We start from the raw sequence: 20,825 nt of genomic DNA on the forward strand, positions 1-20,825 counted from the left end.
GTTCCATGTTAAAGAATCACCTCCGAAATAAACGATTAATCTTGCTTTACCACTTAAAAGGGTTTTTTTTTACCCATCTTCAAATCACTTATTTCGCAAAACAATAAAGAAATTTACACAAAATATACGTCTTCAAAAAATATAAAGATAAATGAATGACTGAACTCACCTGAATACGTTGGGCTTTATCCTTACATTCATGAAAATCTATGGATGTTAACAAGGGATCCTTATTCTCACAGCTCTCCTGGCTGATGAGCGTGTCAGCGTAGTTGGGCTGCGGGAAGATCACTTGACTCCCCCGCGAGTCCGCGGTGAGCGAGACCTCGTGGGAATAGGTCTGCAGGAAAGCCCGCACCCCGTCCACACCCACGTGAGAGGCGGGCACGCCCTGCAACCCGCCTCCTGAAGCCTGGAGCAGGCGCGACGTGTGCCAGCGCCTCAGCCTGAGCGCCAGTAGAACGACAACAAAGGCAAGAAAGACGCAGGACACCGCGGCCACGGCCATCACCAGGTACAGCGTGAGGACGGAGTCGCTAGAGTCGGCGGAGCGCTCGAGACTCCCCAGGTCTGCCAGCACATCTGGGATACTGTCAGCCACAGCCACCGTGAGAGTGACTGTGGCGGAGAGAGGGGGCTGGCCGTGGTCCTGGACCGCCACCACCAGGCTCTGCTTGAGCGCGTCTCTGTCCAGCAGGGCCCTCGCTGTGCGCACCTCGCCCGTGTGCAGCCCCACTGCGAAGAGTCCTGGATCGCTGGCCTTGAGCAAGCGGTAGGACAGCCAGGCGTTCTGGCCCGAGTCTCTGTCCACAGCCACCACCTTGGTCACCAGGTATCCGGGCTCTGCGGAGCGGGGTGCCAGCTCTACACCCGTGGAACCGTCGGTGGGGAGGGCGGGGTACAGAATCTCAGGTGTGTTGTCGTTCTGGTCCAGCACGAATATGCTCAGAGACACGTTGCTGCTGAGCGGCGGGTCTCCGCTGTCACTTGCAGTCACTCTCAATTGCAGGTCATGAAACTGCTCATAGTCGAAGGAGCGCAACGCATACAGGACTCCAGTGTCTGAGTTGATGGAAACATAGGAGGATACAGATGGCCCCTGGAGAGTATCTTCAGATACGGAGTATGTGACACGGGCGTTCTCGTGGCTGTCAGGGTCACATGCAGTCACAGAGAAGATGGAGGTGCCTCTGGGGTTGTTCTCAGGCACAAAGACGGAGTAGGAGGAGTGGGGGAAGGCAGGTGGGTTGTCGTTGGTGTCTGCCACATTCAAGGAGATGTGAGTTTCCGTTGACAAGGGCGGGCTTCCACCATCTGTGGCTTTCAGTGTGATGTTATATACAGAAAATTTTTCCCGGTCTAGGTTTTTTGCTGTCACCAATCTATAATAATTGTCTATTGATCTTTCTAATTTAAAAGGCAGATTTTCTGAAACAGTGCAGGTCACCTGGCCATTTTTCCCAGAATCTCGGTCTTGAAGGTAGAAAAGAGCAATTACTGTTCCAGGAGGAGTGTTTTCAGGGACTGAGCTGCTCACAGATGTTACAGTCATTTCCGGGGCATTGTCATTCACATCTAAAATTGTGATCAGTACTTTAGCCCTTGTCATGCTACCAGCACCATCCTGAGCTTGAACTTCCATTTCATAGTAGCCAGATTCTTCATAATCTAGGCCATCTAAAGTTGATAATTCTCCTGTGTGGGAGTTCAGCTGGAATATCTGTAGAATTTTTGGAGTTATTTTCCTAAAAGAGTATGTCACTTCCCCATTGACTCCCTCATCCAGGTCGATAGCATTTACCGTGAGTAGTCTTGTGCCCACTGGCACGTTCTCAGGGACAGTTACTTGGTACTGGGGCAAAGAGAAGACTGGCGCATGATCATTCACGTCCACCACTGTTACTTGGACACGGGCGGTTCCGGATCTGGGTGGATCACCGCCGTCAGAGGCTGTGAGGAGGAGGTGGTGAGCTGTCACTTCCTCCCGGTCCAGCACGCGCTCCAGCACTAATTCCGGATATTTAGTTCCATCCTCTCCAGTTTGCACAACCAGGGAGAAGTGGCGATTGGGGTTGAGATGGTAGCTCTGCAGAGAGTTCGTGCCCACATCCGGATCCCTAGCCTCATTTAACGGAAATCGCACCCCAGGAGATGTATTCTCCATTATTTTCACATTCATTTCTTCCGTCAGGAATTTAGGAGTGTTGTCATTAACATCCATTATTTCCACTTCTATAGGGTAAAGATTCATTTTATCTTCCATCAGGATGTTAAAGTTCACCAGACACCGCACGCTCTGTGCGCAGAGCTCCTCCCGGTCTATCCTGCCCGCGGTGACCAAGCTGCCGCTTCGCGGATTCAGAGCAAAGAGCTGCGTCCTACCTCTGGAGACGATGCGGACTCCCCGCTCCGCCAGCTCCCAGGGCTCCAACCCCAGGTCCTTGGCGATATTACCCACAAAAGACCCTGTGTCTGTCTCCTCCGGAATGGAGTAGAGAATACGTCCTGCCGAAACTTCCCTCTGGGTCCCCAGGAGGATGGAGAGCAGGATGAATCCTGTGTAGTCCCCTCCCCTCTCCCGAGCCGCCATTCTTGTTCTGCTCATCTTTAGACACTGGCCTATCTCCTGTTGTGTTTCTGGATGCCAGTATGTCTGCGTAGAGCCCTCTGTATTCGGAAAAGGAGCCCAGAATCCAGTGGTATAGAGGCCTGAGTTTAGTGCAGCTTGGAAGAGAATTTGTCTCAGTCTGGCGTTTCTTTGTGCTGTAAAAGCTCAGTGGTTCTGGCGGATCTTTTGAACCATTTTTCCCCTGGCTGGTGAACAGCGGCGCTCAGAGTCCTTACTAAGTTACTGCACCATATTGAAGCAAAATAATTGATTTTTTCAGAAAGTTGTTTTATCCTTCAAAATTCTCCCATTTATATTCCTTCAATTCATACAACTCTCATATCATTTAAAATTAAATTTTAAGCAACTGTGCACTAATTCAACAATGTTCATGGATGGATGTTTATTAATCCCAGATTTTTAACTCTCTGCTCTGCACTGCAATTTTGAAATGATTCTTAGACATTGCCTCACACCTTATTGCGCATAGATAAAAATCAGTCATTGCAGATAAAAAAGTATGATTTATTTTTAAAAGGTGTGTATACATAAGAAAGATGTTATGTAGAAAATGTTTATATCAGCATATACATTTAAGTTAATTCAATGATATTGAACATATACTATGTTCTAGACACCACCATGGAAGGCAGAGAGTCCATTTTTTCTTTAACATATAGAGAGATAATTTAATAATATTTTTCATTGAATGGAATCTTAGGGATTGTTTAGTCCAATACCTTCATTTTAATGATTTTTAAAATGAGAGGGAATTGCTTTATCCTTGACTATATAATGGTAGAACCAATGTAGGAATACAAATATCCTCATTCCCAGTCTCCTAAGAAGAAAAAAGGGAATCATTGTTGGCCTTGGCTGTTGCTTTATGCTCAAAAAGTGCCATTAGAGATGAGGTGAGAAGCCAAGCAGCTCCAATCAGCTACAGAAGCAACTCATTTTATACAGAAGGCATAAATTTGCAGATTCTACTGGCTGTGGATTCATAAGGAAATGAGTGTTGGCTTCACTGTTTCTTTTCATTATGCAATTTAAATAATCACCCTACCCTATAATTGAGAAAAGATGGGTCTCTAAACAGCCTTTGAGGATAGATGCAGGACTGTCCTGAGAGGATCCTTAGAGGTACTCACTGCTCCACTGATGTTAACGAAGTAAAACTCAATTGTTGATGGATCTGAGGTTACTCTCAGCTGGCAGAAATAAAACGAATTCCTTCCACATAGTTGCAGAAGAGAGAGACCTGTTCTGAAATGAAGACCTGGCAAGAAATCACCTTGCTTTGTAAATTATTTTAAGCCCTGGGGAGTAGCTAGTAGCACCAGAAGGGAGAACTAGAAGTGACACTGTAAAAGCTTAGCTCAGTTGGTGAGAAGTTCCTAACTAAGTAATCTATTTCTGCTCTCTGATGGCCTTACGTCAAAATACAGGAAATACTTTAAATGAAATGCCATTTCAATCTATCAAAATAATTCACATCATATTTGCTTTCACCTAGTAGATAAAAGAACTTTTTTGTTGTTCAAAGGAACCAATATGAGTATTGTAGATTAATTACATAACCAGGAGTTTAAAACTATTAGTTTAGTAGCAATCTTGAATTTCTTGTTGATGTAAGCAAAGTATATGGTCATTAAAGATCATAAGTACTTGCAGATATTTTCAAACAAAACTTTCATGTCTATATATTATGGCTCCCAATGTCATAATTTTTTTTCTTCTTGATACTTCAAAATTCATAGCGTAATCTCACATTTGTCTCTTATTCTGTTTTTAAAAAGTGTCGATTAACAATACTTCTGGGTACCTTCTTTGGAGCTAAATAAATAAGATCTAGATAAAAGACACAATCAAGTTTTTAAAGTTACTTTACAACATAAAATTAAATATTAAAAATTTCTACTCATCCACCAAGAGGTGTTTAAATATAACATAAAACTACTGTATAAAATTGAAATAATGTATTTTTAAAGGGAGTATGTTATTATTGATTGAGTTATTGGGAAGAATCTTGACCTTCATTTGTTTACTTACATAAAAAAATTCTATGAAAAGTCTATTCATTTTCCCAGACAGTGAGTTATTCACCTCCTCTCCTTTCTTTTTTTTTTTTTTTTTTTTTTTTTTTCCTCTCCTTTCTTTATGGGACTTTTTTTCCCCTGAAGAACCATTTGTTTGGAGTTCTGTTTAGGTTTTCATTCCCAGGCAAAGATGTAGGATTCTTCCAATGATTCTCTCTGAGATTTTACTTCTTCCCCTTTGATGTCACTTGATCAGAATGGGTGGTTTTCACAAGTTGTAAAATAGCCCAATAATTTGGTAGATTTTTTTTTCTGGTGCTTCCAAATCACTATATGCTCAAAATCTCAGATTGCCTATCTTTTTACTAATGATCTATAGTATGTAAGTCAAAGAGCCTCAGCCAAAACTTAGCAAAGTCCATGATTGCCAGGATTTAACACTTGTTCAGTCCACATGAATGAATGACTATTGTGAGAGTAGAATCTAACAGTTTTTCTGTCAGTGAAATATTTTATTTGTTTAAATGAAATGTTCACGGGTAATTCAGATAAGAGAATAAAGTAAACTACCTAGTGTCCCAGTTACTCAGCAGATAAGAAAATAAAATAAACCAGTCTACCAACCATGAAACGGTTAGTGAGTTTTGTTTTTAACAATGGAAGATTAGTTTAAATCATCCAAAATTCGTAGTATACTAAAATAACATTTACACTCTCACAGTGTGTGAAACAAATCTTAATATTAAAGACCATCTGACTCCCACAACCAATATCCAAGTTCTTTAAAACCTGAATTCTATTCAATTCTGATTAAACCATTAAAGAATTATATCACAAACGTCCAAACAAATTATATTTGAAATGTGTATGACTGGAATCTCTTGGTTAGTCATATACACCTGGAATCTTGAAATAAATAATTCTACAATAATTGCTGAAAGTAAATATCGATTTAGAAAAACATGCATTAATTATCCTTTAGCAGCTAACTTAAAGATATCAACTGAGTACTATCTTTCTTTACAAACACTGACAATTTCAGATTACAAAGGAAGTTCTCACGCATTTTCAAGATATATTCTGAATTGTCTACTTTAAACGTGCATAACAAATTTAGATGCACAAGTGGCAAATCCATTGTGTTATCAGATATTAGAATCGTAAGCTCAGGATTGGAAAATACCTTGGCTATCATCAAGTTCAACAACTCACCAAATTATATCAATATTATCTCCTGTATGCCATTAATCCCAGGACAATCAACGTCCTTTGGAAAAGCACCAATAATGGAATCTCCTACCTCCTAGGAAATCCATTTTGTTAGAACAACTTAACTGAAAACTTTGCTGTTTTCTACTCACCAAGCCATAGTTTCATTCACACCTTTGGGCCATGATGATTTAGATTAATCATTCTTTTAAATGACAACCCTTGGGCTTCCCTGGTGGCGCAGTGGTTGGGAGTCCGCCTGCCTGCCGATGCAGGGGACACGGGTTTCGTGTCCCGGTCCGGGAAGATCCCACATGCTGCGGAGCGGCTAGGCCCGTGAGCCATGGCCGCTGAGCCTGCGCGTCCGGAGCCTGGGCTCCGCAGCGAGAGAGGCCACAACAGTGAGAGGCCCGCGTACCGCAAAAAAATAAAAAAAAAAAATAATAATAATCTCAGATACGCCACATGATAGAAAAAAAAGAAAAGAAAACAACTAAGAAGTGAGATGTAAGCAACCCAAGGTACAAAGAGCTTGCCAAGAGGAGAGGAGTAAAGGAAATTCAGGGCATACATTATTACGATTTATTTTGGTGAAATTCGAGAAAACTAAGATTTAATAGACCTCTACTGATATAAAAGAAAAACCTTCTCAAAACTATATGATTCACTGCAAAAGACTAAGAAAACTAAGCACTGATCAAAGAGAATTTTAATTTTTCCTGTTCGAATAAGAACAATAAAAGCAATAACCTCACCTGAACAAGGGAGTCTTGCTCTTTACAAAAATCTTCCTGAATCAAAAGAGGTTCGCTTTTCTCACAGCTCTCCTGGCTGATGAGCGTGTCCGCGTAGTTGGGCTGCGGAAAGATCACGTGACTCCGCGAGTCCGCGGTGAGCGAGACCTCGTGGGAATAGGTCTGCAGGAAAGCCCGCACCCCCTCCACACCCACAAAGTGAGAGGCAGGTAAGCTCGCTGGTACACCTCCCGAAGCTTGCAGCACGTGCGATCTCTGCCAGCGCCGCAGTCTGAGCGCCAGCAGCACAATGACAAAAGCAAGAAAGACGCAGGAGACCGCGGCCACCGCCACCACCAGGTACAATGTCAGGCCTGAAGCGTCAGAGTCGTGCGGGACCTCCAGGCTGCCCAAGTCGGCCAGGACATCTGGGAGGCTGTCAGCCACAGCCACTGTGAGAGTGACTGTGGCGGAGAGAGGGGGCTGGCCGTGGTCCTGGACCGCCACCACCAGGCTCTGCTTGAGCGCGTCTCTGTCCAGCAGGGCCCGCGCTGTGCGCACCTCGCCCGTGTGCAGCCCCACCGCGAAGAGCCCTGGCTCGCTGGCCTTGAGCAGGCGGTAGGACAGCCAGGCGTTCTGGCCCGAGTCTCTGTCCACAGCCACCACCTTGGTCACCAGGTATCCGGGCTCTGCGGAGCGGGGTGCCAGCTCCACACCAGTAGAACCGTCAGTGGGGAGGGCAGGGTACAGAATCTCAGGTGTGTTGTCGTTCTGGTCCAGCACGAATATGCTCAGAGACACGTTGCTGCTGAGCGGCGGGTCCCCGCTGTCACTTGCAATCACTCTCAGTTGCAGGTCACGGAACTGCTCATAGTCGAAAGAGTGCAATGCATATAGTAAGCCAGTGTCGGAGTTGATGGAGATATAGGAGGATAGAGGTCCCCCCTGGATGGTGTCTTCAGCTAGGGAGTAGGTGACCTGTGCATTCTCATGGCTGTCAGGGTCGTGTGCAGTCACTGAGAAGATGGAGGCACCTCTGGGGTTGTTCTCAGGAATGTAGACAGAGTAGGAGGTGTGGGGAAAGACAGGCGGGTTGTCATTGATGTCTGCCACATTTAGGGAGATGAGCATTTCTGTAGACAGAGATGGAATTCCTTTGTCTGTGGCTGTCACAGTGATGTTGTACGAAGACACCTGCTCTCGATCTAGAACTGTATTCGTCACTAATCGATAATAATTGTCTACTGATTTTTCCAGTTCAAACGGCAGACTTCTTGAGATAGAACATGTTACCAGGCCATTCAGTCCAGAGTCTCGATCATATACTTGAAAAAGAACAATCACTGTGCCTGGCAGTGTACTTTCAGCAACTGACCTGCTTCCAGAGGTAACTACCACTTCTGGTACATTGTCATTCACATCCAAGATAGATATTAAGACTTTGGCTCTGTCTTGTAGACCTGGCCGATCCCGGGCTTCAACATCCAGCTCATAAAAGCTGGAGTCTTCATAGTCTAGATTTGCAGAAGTTGATATTTCTCCAGTCAAAACATTCAAGCAGAAAGTCTTTGAGATCTTTTCTGTTATCCTCACGAAAGAATACGTTACTTCCGCGTGGGCTCCTTCATCCTGGTCCCTGGCATTTACCGACAACACTGGCGTACCTACTGGAAGATTTTCAGGAACACTCACACGGTACACAGACTGAGTAAACACTGGAGCGTTGTCATTTGCATCTAGGACAGTAACCAGAATTCGAGCCACACCTGAGCGGACAGGGTCACCACCATCCATGGCAGTAAGGACCAGGCGGTGAATGGCTTCTCTCTCCCGGTCCAGGGCGCGCTCCAGCACAAGCTCCGGGTATTTGGGCCCATTGGCTTCGCTTGGCATGTCCACTGAGAAGTGACTATTCCCGCTGAGCTTGAAGCCCTGGAGAGAGTTCACTCCCACATCCGGGTCATAGACCTCCATTAGCGGAAATCGAGAAGATAAGGCTGCGTTTTCGATAATTTTCACTTCCAATTCTTCCCTTAAGAATCGGGGTGCATTGTCGTTAATGTCCACTATTTCCACTTCCACGGGATAAAGATTCAATTTATCCTCAACAAGGATGTTAAAACTCACCAGACACGGTTCGCTCTGAGCGCAGAGCTCCTCCCGGTCTATCCTGCCCGCGGTGACCAAACTGCCGCTTTGCGGGTTCAGAGCGAAAAGCTGCGTCCTACCTCTGTGGACGATGCGGACTCCGCGCTCCGCCAGCTCCCGGGGCTCCAGCCCGAGATCCTTGGCAATGTTGCCCACGAAAGAGACTTTGTCCAGCTCCTCAGGAATGGAGTAATGGATCTGCCCGGCCCCGGCCTCCCACAGCGTCCCCAGGAGCATGAAGAGCAGGACAAATACACTGTAGTGCCGCCGCCTTTGCAGAGCCGCCATTACTGGCTCGTTCTGGACTTCCCTGGGATTACGAGTAGGGTGAACAGGTTCGCATCAATTTTGGGGCTTCTCAGAATTGGAGGTCAAGGTCCATAAACAAGCCGCGATCAGATGCGAAGCGTTTTAGGACAGAATGTCTGCGCAGCTGCAAAGCTTTGGTGTAAGTTGTGCTTTGTGCTTTGAGGATATAACTCGAGTTCTCACTGCTTTCCTTGCCCGGTTGGTGAACAGCGACGCTTAGAGTCCTAACTTAATACTGCACGGTTCCGTGGAAACCATTATACACAGGATCTTATTTCTGCTAAATCTGCATAGATGACACTCAATATTTCTCTCCCCAAGAATGAAAAGCACTTGGAAGAATAAAATAGCATATTTTGAATTTTTTTTATGTTCCCTGGAGTGACACTTATTTCTGTGACATTTCTTATGGCATTGGAGAACACAAATACGTTTACACTTTTCTATAAATCTTGAAATCCACACTCCACCATCATTTATATTTGTCTCATCATCAATAAGGGTATCAACAACCACAAACATGTTTGGGACCAATCCACCACTAGGTCACAAGAGTTGCCATTTTTAGACGTCATTACCTATTTTTATCAACATATAGATTAAGAACTGCCCTAATTTAGCCAATATTTGTTTATACCCTCAAGAACATGCAAAGGAAGTGAAAATATATAGGCTATAGTGAAAAAGTATTCTTATATTTATATTATATATAAAACATAGTTTAGGACTGACTACACTGAAACCATGTAAACCACTTAATTGTCTAGATTATATATAAATAATATGTCCTACAATGAGAATGAGATACTAGCATATTAAAAATGTTTCAGGACATATTGTTTTAGAATTAACAGAAATTTCAAGATCATCACTAAGCGACATTCCATGAAAGAACAACTGCAACACAGATTAGTGAACAAAGAATTTCTAACAGCCTCCCCATCCCTATTCTATGTCCAGAAAAATTAATAAAACACCAAAAAGAAAAGCCCCACAAAAAACAGGGCATACTTAGCCTGTATATTTTTGACCTCTAAAATAGTGAGTCGAAACCTAGTTATACTTATGGGAGGAAAAGGTTTTGAAGTAACTCACCTGTTGCAAATTGACTGAATTACAAGCAATTTGGGGATTGTCATTACTGGTACTTTCAAGCCAAGAGGCTTCATTATACAGAAGATCTCGTGGTAGAGCATTTTCAGGCTTTATATTGAGAAATTTAAACTCAGTCTTTGAGGAATGTGTGGCAGCACACAGATTGTAGGAATATGGTAAAGCCCCTTCCCCATAGTTGGGGAGAACTTCGGGTCCAGTTTTGGAGCAAAAATTAGTCTGAAAGCAACTCCAGGTGGCAGGGCTGGAGGAGCGTCACAAACTCAGGGCAACCGCCAGAATCACTGCCAGGAGGAAGAGCACTGAGATCAAGGCCAAGGCTACCACCAGGTAAAACTGCAGCTCAGCTTGAGGGTCAGTGGGCTCAGAGTGGTCACTGAGGTCCGGCAGCGCCTCCTGCAGGCTGTCCGCGAAAACCAGGAGCAGCGTGGCGGTGGCCGAGAGGGCCGGCTGTCCCCCGTCGCGCACAGCAACCAGCAGGCGCTGGCGGGCCGCGTCCCTGTCGCCCAGGGCCCGCGCCGTGTGCACCTCGCCCGTGCGCAGCCCCACGCTGAAGAGTCCGGGCTCGCTGGCCTGCAGCACGTGGTAGGACAGCCAGGCGTTGTGTCCAGAGTCGGCGTCCACCGCCACCACCTTGGTGACCAGGTAGCCTGGCTGCGCGGCGCGCGGCACCATGTCGAAGAGCGCCGAGCCGTCGGGCCCCAGCGCCGGGTACAGCACCCTGGGCGCGTTGTCGTTGCGGTCGCCCACCAGCACGCGCAGGCTCACGTTGGCGCTGAGCGCGGGCGAGCCGTGGTCGCGGGCCTGCAGCGTCAGCTCGAAGGCGCGCAGCTGCTCGTGGTCGAAGGGGCGCTGCGCGAACACCACGTCGCTCTGCGCGCTCACGGACATGTAGGACGACAGCGCGTGCGGCTTCAGGTCGTTGGTAACGATGGAGTAGGAGACGTGGCCGTTGGGCCCCAAGTCTGGATCTGAAGCGCTAAGTTGGGCGTTGGAGGCACCGGGCGGGTTGTTTTCGGCCACGTGGACCACGTAGCAGGCCTGGTGGAAAACCGGAGCGTTGTCGTTGACATCAGCGACTTTCAAGGTGACACTTCTTTTAGAGGAGAGGGGCGGCTTGCCCTTGTCTGTAGCTGTGATAGTGACATTGTATTCCGGAGTCTTCTCTCGATCTAAGGCTCTGTCTGTCACCAGCTTGTATGTGTTTTTTGTATCTTGAACTATTTTAAATGGGAAATTTCCTTTTAGTTGGCATAAGTTTCCCCCATTAAATCCAGAATCTAGATCATGTGTTTTGATCAAGGCAACCACAGCCCCCAGCTCAGCATCTTCTTGTATATATTTAGATTCAGAATTCAGGGTTATCTCGGGAGCATTGTCATTTTCATCCAAAATACCTATTTGTAGTTTGCAATGCGCAGTGTGACGTCCACCATCCTTTGCTTCCACCCCAATTGTGTAGCTCCCTCTCTCTTCAAAGTCCAGTCCTCCACCAGTGGTGAGTTCCACTGTTTCACTGTCCAGCTTGAACAGCTGTCTCACTGCCTTACTAATATTGATAAAAGCGTAGGTGATCTCAGCATTGATGCCCTCATCCAAGTCAGTGGCCATCACTCTTAGCACAGAGGAACCTAGGGGTAGGTTCTCTTGAACACTGACCCTGTACATGTCCTGGGTGAACACTGGGGGGTTATCATTTGCATCTGCCACAACTACCCTGATCTGCGTAGTGCAGCTTCTGGCTGGCTCACCCCCATCCATAGCCGTGAGGACCAGGTGGTGTCAGGACTGCTCTTCTCTGTCCAGGGGAGCCTGCACTACCAGTTCTGGGTACCTACTGCCGTCTGGGTTCTCCTTCCGGATCAAAGAGAAATGAGGGTCGGGGTTGAGGTAGTATTGCTGCAGGGAATTGACACCTACATCTGAATCTTGTGCGGATTCCAGGGCAAAGGTGGCTCCAGTTAGGGCCAGTTCACTGATTTCCAGCTCAGTGACATTTCGGCTAAAGGTCGGTGGGTTGTCGTTGACTTGAATCTCCACGGTTATATGAAAAAAGTTCAAAGGCTTTTCAGCGACCATTTCGAATTCCAGAACACACATCGACTTCCTGCCACAAATCTGCTCTCGGTCTATACGATCGATCACAAGTAAGTCTACGTTCTCCGTGCTCACTGTGAAGAATTTCTTCTCTGCACTAATCCGCAGGTTCCGTGTACACAAATCTCGCACACCAAGCCCCAGATCCTTGGCGAGGTTCCCCACCAGCGAGCCCCTGGCCAGCTCCTCTGGAATAGCGTAGCGGACTTGCTCCGAAAGTGCCAGGCGGAACAAAGACAGCAGGAAGAGAAACAAAATTCGCCTCCGCCCAGCCTGGCGCTTCGACCTCAAGCGGTTTCCCATCCCACTCTCTGCGCCTTTGCCTTTCTGATCCCGAAGAGCTGCGATCGCTAAATGATCCCAAGAATTTCTGAGCAGGAGCTACTCCTTGGATGCGTCTTGGCAAGCAGATTCTCGGATAGATATTTCTGCCGCAGAAAACCTCAGAGAGTGCACAGTCCGCGGGATTCCGCGGTCCGCAGGCGATTCCTTTGCTTCAGGAGGAGCTGGATACCTTGTTCAGTACTAGCCAACAGCTGCACCCCGCGCCTCGGCTGCAGAACTGCACTAGTGATTACTAAATCAGTTCCAAATATAGAGCCAGCTAGAAGACAAGTCTACTGTGTCCTCATACATATACTCATTCGTCCCATGTTATAAGGATTTTAACATTTTTTAAATGTACTGTATCTTCGTTCTCGCTGTCATTTCTTTGAACTTGAACTTTATCCATCCAAATCAGGTGATTTTTATTCCTCAAAGCCAGAGGTATCTTGCTGAAGATGTTTATTGGCGTCGTCATGCTTTTAGTTTCCATTTTCATACAGTGGCCATAATAACATCTTCCCTGCGTACCTCAGTAAAATTGAAGACCAAATAAAGTAATATGTAGAAAGTGATACAAATGAAAGTGTTGGTTGTGGCAGAAAGTGTAATATGAAAATTCTTGAAATATCAGCTTGATATGTACTGTTATTTCACTCTATTTCCTTTTCTTCCAACTTATAGAAGTTATAAATCGCACAGCTTTTAGTTTTATCCTATGTATTGCTTTCTTCTGTCTTTATAATCTTCTTCCCAAAATAACTGATAGATAGCAAGGAGATTGGTTGTCCTTATGAAATAGAAGTATGGTAAAGAAGCAAGAAACTCTCTTTTCCTGAAATTGTAGTCATTTAATTAAAAATAGACACTTTTCCGTGTCTTTTTAATTAAATGACTATGATTTAAAACTATTCCACTAATTTTATTTGTCCACACTACATTACCATTGTCTTTAATTGTACTGTTTCTTCTCAAGTAGCTTAGCAATGGTGAGTTACTTGGATTTTGGGGGTGAAGTATGAGTCCTTATAATGATATATTCCAAAGAAAGTAATCTATGTTGTCCACTTTTCCTTGGTCTCTGGGCTACTATCTGATCATCTCAACTCTTTGTTATTGACACTCTTCCCTTAGCAATAAGCACTTCAGTTTCCATGTTTCTGATAGGTTTCTTAGAGTATTAATTCCATTTCCAAACTAGAAATCTTCATTCAGAATTTTTTTTTTTTTTTTTTTTTTTTTTTTTTTTTTTGCGGTACGCGGGCCTCTCACCGTTGTGACCTCTGCAGTTGCGGAGCACAGGCTCGGACGCGCAGGCTCAGCGGCCATGGCTCACAGGCCCAGCCGCTCCGCGGCACGTGGGATCCTCCCGAACCGGGGCACAAACCCGTGTCCCCTGCATCGGCAGGCAGACTCTCAACCACTGCACCACCGGGGAAGCCCAGAAAAAAAATTTTAAACTACATAATATATGGTCAGTCTAAAACTTGGAAGATGTATAACAATGTAGAACTCATTTTATAGTGGAAAAGCACATTTATCCAGGATTCGAGACAGAAACTCATTGGCATCTCTATACAAACATAAAAAACACTACTGGGCGTCCGAGCCTGTGCTCCGCAACGGGAGAGGCCACAACGGTGAGAGGCCCGCGTACCGCAAAAAAAACCAACAAAAAAACCCCACTACTGACTCAAGACTGCTCCAAAATATGACTGAGCAAGTGCCTTTTTTTTTTTTTTAACACTGTGTGAACACTTCAATTAGTACCGGAAAGTTATCTTTTCAGAACACAGATGAAGCTAAAGATTCAAGTATTTCAGAGTATACTATGTATAGTATATACACTCACAGTGTGTAGATCACGCATTTTATTATGTGAAGTCTATTGAAGTTTATAGAGATATAAAAGGTATTTTCTCCCATTGCATGAAAAAGTTAACCCAGGACACATACCCAAATCTATACAGTAATCTTTTCTTTAAAAAATAATGGAAAAGTGAGTTTTCATGTAAGAGTGAATGATATCAGTATTCAGTATTAATCATACAGATTCTCTTGTTACTCTTTTTTTTTTTTTCTTGTTACTCTTTGGATGACTTCACTCTTCGGTGAGTCTGTACATTGTACCCTGAGATCAGAATTGCCTATATATAAATATAATTAGATCCCCTTCAAATAAATGTTGAAAAAATAAAATCAAGTGGTCCTAGGTTCCCAAATGTATGGTAACCCTTTCATGTGGTTGAGGTAATGTAACCTACTATTCCATTAATAATATTTTATTGCCATTTTCCCCATTTATTCATACTTTGCAGCTGATGTTCAAGTTGTTGAAAGTACAAAATTTTAAAGTTTGAAAAATCTTTTAAAAATAAGGATCTGAAAATCATCTTCAGCAAATCATATGCAAAAACGAACAGTGTACATAGTTCTTCCATTACACAAGACATATTCGTGAAATTTGAGACACACAGACCAGCATTTCATAAGAAAAATCTCATAGTTTAAGATGAGCACATCCCTGAGAAATAGTTTTTTAAATTTCCAAACCATTTTAAAGTCGTGTCAGTGAAAATTTAATTAACTATCAAGTTAAGAGGAAAAAAAGGGAATTTTATTCGAGCTGAACTGAGGATGATAACCCAGGAAGCAGCTTCTCAGAAAGCTCTGAGAACTGCTCTGCCTGTTAGAAGTTGAAGGCACAGTCAAATACATTTTTGAGACAAAGGATCGTTTATCAAAATGATATACTGATATTCTGCGTGAAGTTTGCCAAGGATATATAGTCCAGGTAAGTATGTACAAAGTGAGCAGAAAGTCACCGTGACCCTCTACAGAGCTGGGAAAGAACACTATTCTTTTAAGAACTTACAGTGTTAGCATCAGGAGAAAGAAAAAATATTGAAAGAAAAAATACAGTCAAGCAGGCATTCTCATTTCTGAGGAGCTCTGGTTAATGTGTAATATAGATGTACACTGCACATTAGGGAGGGAGGAGGCCCAAACAAACACAGAGAATTTTATCCTTAATTTTTCTTGTCCTGCCTTACTTTATTTCATCAGTTGAATTGATTTTCCAAATACAAATCTTAAGCTCTTCTAATAAAGCGAATTGTAGCTGCACTTGCAGAAATGCAAACATTCAGGTCGATATTGATTCTGAAAAGTGGACGGGTTATGTGTAACCAGAAGATGCCAGGTGTATGGTATATATGTATTTAATGAACTGGTATCTAATTATTTGACGATTTTAAACTGCATCACAGAATTTATTCTAAAGCACAAGTCAAAGGATCCTTTGATTTCTTCTCTAAACAATTACACATGTCCAATTATTACACGGGTTAACCCAAACTTTCCAGATTTCAGAATGCCACAGACATTATCATCACTATAAATTTAATCTGTCTTTCTGATACTGATCACGCAGAAGTTTTCTATATTCTTCCACTGATTTATGCAAATTATTAGTACCCTTACAAAAACAGCAGGTACTAAATACCAATACTGCACAATACTTTCTCCAAAACATATGTGCTATTGGTGTTTAAGCAAATATTCAAAAGAGAACATTACATCTAACAATTTGGATGTTCTAATCAAACAATTCCTCTATTAACAAACAGTTCTGGTATAAGAAAGCCTTTGGATAAAGTATAACCACTTTCTTTTAAAATACTTGGAGCTTCCTTAAAAAACTACAAATAGAACTACCATATGACACAGCAATCCCACTACTGGGCACATACCCCGAGAAAACCATAATTCAAAAAGAGTTATGTACCAAAATGTTCACTGCAGCTCTATTTACAATAGCCCAGAGATGGAAACAATCTAAGTGTCCATCATCGGATGAATGGATAAAGAAGACGTGGCACATATATACAATAGAATATTACTCGCCATAAAAAGAAACGAAATTGAGCTATTTGTAATGAGGTGGATGGACCTAGAGTCTGTCATACAGAGTGAAGTAAGTGAGAAAGAGAAAGACAAATACTGTATGCTAACACATATATATGGAATCTAAGAAAAAAAAAATGTCACGAAGAACCTAGAGGTAAGACAGGAATAAAGACACAGACCTACTAGAGAATGGGCTTGAGAATATGGGGAGGGGGAAGGGTAAGCTGTGACAAAGCGAGAGAGAGGCATGGACATATATATACTACCAAACTTAAGGTAGATAGCTAGTGGGAAGCAGCCACATAGCACAGGGAGATCAGCTCGGTGCTTTGTGACCGCCTGGAGGGGTGGGATAGGGAGGGTGGGAGGGAGGGAGACGCAAGAGGGAAGAGATATGGGAACATATGTATATGTATAACTGATTCAGTTTGTTATAAAGCAGAAACTAACACACCATTGTAAAGCAATTATACTCCAATAAAGATGTAAAAAAAATACTTGTTTCACTTAAGCCTATGGATATCAGCTATAGTTTCTAAAATATCCACATATTATAGAAAAAAGACATTAAAAACAAAATATAATTTGAAAACAAACGGAGAAAGCATCAATTATCAAATCAAGTTAATCTGTAAATAAAGCAAAGAATGATTCACTATTTACATACTTAACCAATTTTGAATGGGGCAGAAAAATGATGGAAACAAATGAAGAAAATGCTCCAAACATAGTTACAGAAAAAAGAAAACTCACCTGAACAACTCCTAGCTCTGTTTCCTTTGCGTTTATCTTCTCAGATATCAGGAGAGGCTCGCTTTTCTCACAGCTCTCCTGGCTGATGAGTGTGTCCGCGTAGTTGGGCTGCGGGAAGATCACGTGACTCCCCCGCGAGTCCGCAGTGAGCCAGGCCTCGTGCGAATACGTCTGCAGGAAAGCCCGCACCCCGTCCACGCCCACAAAGTGAGAGGCGGGCGCGCCAGCCAACCCGCTGACGGAAGCCTGCAGCACGCGCGACCTGTGCCAGCGCCGCAGTCTGAGCGCCAGCAGCGCGATGACAAATGCGAGGAAGACGCAGGAGACCGCGGCCACCGCCACCACTAGGTACAGCGTGAGGCTCGAGTCCTCAGGGTCGGCGGAGGGTTTGAGGCTGCCCAAGTCAGCCAGCACATCTGGGATGCTATCAGCCACAGCCACCGTGAGCGTGACGGTGGCCGAGAGAGGGGGCTGGCCGTGGTCCTGGACGGCCACCACCAGGCTCTGCTTGAACGCGTCTCTGTCCAGCAGGGCCCGCGCTGTGCGCAACTCGCCCGTGTGCAGCCCCACTGCGAAGAGTCCTGGCTCGCTGGCCTTGAGCAGGCGGTAGGACAGCCAGGCGTTCTGGCCTGAGTCTCTGTCCACAGCCACCACCTTGGTCACCAGGTAACCAGGCTCTGCAGAGCGGGGTGCCAGCTCCACACCGGTGGAACCGTCGGTGGGGAGGGCGGGGTACAGAATTTCAGGTGCGTTATCGTTCTGGTCCAGGATGAACAGGCTCAGAGACACGTTGCTGCTGAGTGGAGGGTCCCCACTGTCACTGGCTGTCACCCACAGCTGCAGTTCTCTAACCTGCTCATAGTCGAAAGAGCACAGTGCATACAGGACTCCAGTGTCAGAGTTAATGGAGACGCAGGATGATAGAGGCGTTCCCTGAAATTTGTTCTCAGCCAGAGAGTAAGTGACCTGTGCGTTGTTGCCGCTGTCGGGGTCATGGGCGTTCACAGAGAAGATCGAGATGCCTCTGGGGTTGTTTTCTGGGATGTAGGTGTAGTATAAGGTGTGAGGGAAAACGGGAGGGTTGTCATTGATGTCTGTCACTTTCAGGGAGATGTGGTTTTCTGTAGACAGTGGTGGATTTCCACAGTCAGTGACAGTTACTGTGATGTTGTAATCTGAGATCTCTTCTCTGTCCAGGGCTCTTGTTGTCAGTAAGTGATAGTAATTATCAACTGACTTTTCCAATTTAAAAGGCAAGTTCCTGGGAATAGAACATGCAATCTCACCATTCTCTCCAGAATCACCATCATGTACGCTAAACAGAGCAATTATCGTTCCGGGAAGACCGTCTTCAGAGATGGAACTGGCGAGAGAGGTGAGGATCACTTCAGGCACATTGTCATTCACGTCCTGAACTGTGATTAGTACCTTAGCGCTGGCAAGAAGAGCACCTCCATCCTGAGCTACCACTTCCATGTGATAGAATCTGGATTCTTCGTAATCCAGTGATTGCAGAGTTGAGATTTCACCCAAGTTGGAATCAAGTTGGAAAGTCTCTGAAATTTTGTCTTCTTCATTGCGAAAAGAGTAGGTCAATTTCCCATTTATTCCCTCATCTGGATCCGTGGCGGTTAGTGTGAGCAGCCGAGTGCCGAGAGCTATGTTCTCTGGAACACTCACTCTGTACTCGGATTGAGTGAACAGGGGCGCATTATCGTTTGCATCGAGGACCATCACGCGGATATGCGTGGTACCAGAGAGTACGGGGTCTCCGCCATCTAAAGCTGTGAGCAGGAGGTCGTGAACAGCTACTTTCTCTCGGTCCAACGGCTGTTCCAGTACCAGCTCTGGATATTTCTGTCCATCTGTGTCGCTTTTCTCGGCCAAAGAGAAGTGCATATTGGAGCTGAGCTGGTAACTCTGGAGGGAGTTCACACCCACATCGGCATCTCGAGCAAAGGGAAGTACTAACCGCGTTCCCACAGCCGCATTTTCATTAACTTTTACTTTTACTTCCTCATCCCGGAAACGCGGGAAGTTATCATTAATATCGATTATTTCTACTTCTACCCCATACATTTTCATTTTACTCTCAACCAAGATGTTAAAACTCAGCAGACACCGCGCGCTCTGAGCGCAGAGCTCCTCCCGGTCTATCCTGCTGGCGGTGACCAAGCTGCCGCTTCGCGGGTTCAGAGCAAAGAGCTGCGTCCTACCTCTGGAGACGATGCGGACTCCCCGCTCCGCCAGCTCCCAGGGCTCCAGCCCCAGGTCCTTGGCGATGTTGCCCACGAAGGAGCCTTTCTCCAGCTCCTCTGGTACCGAGTAGCGGATCTGCCCGGCCCCGGCTCCCCACAGCGTCCCCAGCAGCATGGAGAGCAGGAACAGCTCTCTGCAGCCCCAACCCCTCAGTGGATCCGCCATTGCCTCTCTCTGACCAGTTTTCTCTTAGTCCTGGTTCCAATCTGCTGTTTCCTTACTTCTCTAAAGCTAAGGGGAACACATTCCCTTGCGGAAATGGGAGAGGGGCGCGGGTGGGCGGCCTTTCCCAGGAGCTTGTCTGGTCTGCGCGTGCTTAGTGCGGAAGGAACAGAGTGATCGCATCAGCGGCAGCTTCTTTCCCACTTTGGTGAACAGCGACGCTCAGAGTCCTAACCAGTTACTACACCAATTCTGTTTTGATTTCAAATATGTTTAATTATATTTTATTTCTAATAATTTTCTGTATCCTTAATATATTACCACGTGACATTCCTTATATTTAAATAAGATTTAATTCTAAAATAGCAAAAGACTTCCACAAGCTTAATTCTGAGATTAATATAATTATTAGATTATTTTTTACTTCTTTAGAAAAGTTTTATTTACTGTGCCATTGAGCCTATGCCCTTTAATTATCTCTTACCTATATTGAGTCCATTTAATTAGGACATCAGTATTCTTTTGCGGTTTAAGGATTTCATTTTTTAATTAGGATATATTTATGAAAACATGCCCGTTTGTATATAAGAATGCCAAGAAAACAATTTTAGCTCTCAGTAGACCTTTGAAAAAAGGCCTACTGAATTATGCAAATTGCATTAGCTGTCATATGCAGAAGAAATAGAGGGACTTTTTTTTTCTTTTTGTTACTTGTGAGGTCTTCAAGAAAGTTTCAAGATTTTCACACTAAGAACATGGCAACTACGCTATATCAGACGGAGAGTTTGAGTCGGATTAACTATGCATTATTTATATTTTCCTATTACCATGTCTAAATTGGAGTTAGAAGTTTTACAGTTACAGACACCTGGGGAAAATCAGTAGAGTGACTATGGCAGAAAGGCTTTAGTTCATCACCCTTACAGAAAAACAAGTCCAGATGCTTATCATTGAGCAGGCAGTGAGTGGCCTCTCTATGTTAAGACAGATATTTAATGTTATCACGTTTATATGGTAGCAGAAAAAGAAATGCCTCATGACTAAAAAAAAAAAGTGGACATTTCAGAGAGTCCATTGAGAGAAGCAATTTTTACTTAATGACACCTTTATAGGAAAATAAAGATGTTTTACATCTATACCTAGAAAATTCAAAAAATAAAG

At 44.5% G+C, this 20,825-nt stretch overlaps 2 protein-coding genes across 9 annotated transcripts in view; both read right to left on the bottom strand.

Moving 5' to 3' along the window:
* The window catches only part of LOC116751273 (protocadherin gamma-C4), a 176,498-nt gene that overhangs the window by 122,849 nt on the left and 32,824 nt on the right, over nucleotides 1-20,825 (bottom strand). The window contains exon 1 of one of the 8 annotated variants that reach the window (XM_032626967.1): nucleotides 17,244-19,828. The exons of 4 other annotated variants lie outside the window; for them this stretch is intronic. In XM_032626967.1, the coding sequence (XP_032482858.1) occupies nucleotides 17,244-19,667 (2,424 nt within the window). In that variant the 5' untranslated portion in view covers nucleotides 19,668-19,828. Of the gene's footprint in view, nucleotides 1-169; nucleotides 2,845-6,611; nucleotides 9,241-17,243; nucleotides 19,829-20,825 lie in introns of those variants that run through there. 3 more of the 8 variants (XM_032626974.1, XM_032626962.1, XM_032626978.1) reach the window with 3 other exon arrangements.
* LOC116750510 (protocadherin gamma-B3-like) lies at nucleotides 10,101-12,560 on the bottom strand. The gene is given in 1 exon segment (XM_032625243.1): nucleotides 10,101-12,560. A coding segment is annotated over 1 exon segment (2,460 nt).

Source organism: Phocoena sinus, chromosome 3, assembly GCF_008692025.1.
Source record: "Phocoena sinus isolate mPhoSin1 chromosome 3, mPhoSin1.pri, whole genome shotgun sequence".
Lineage (NCBI taxonomy): Eukaryota > Metazoa > Chordata > Mammalia > Artiodactyla > Phocoenidae > Phocoena > Phocoena sinus.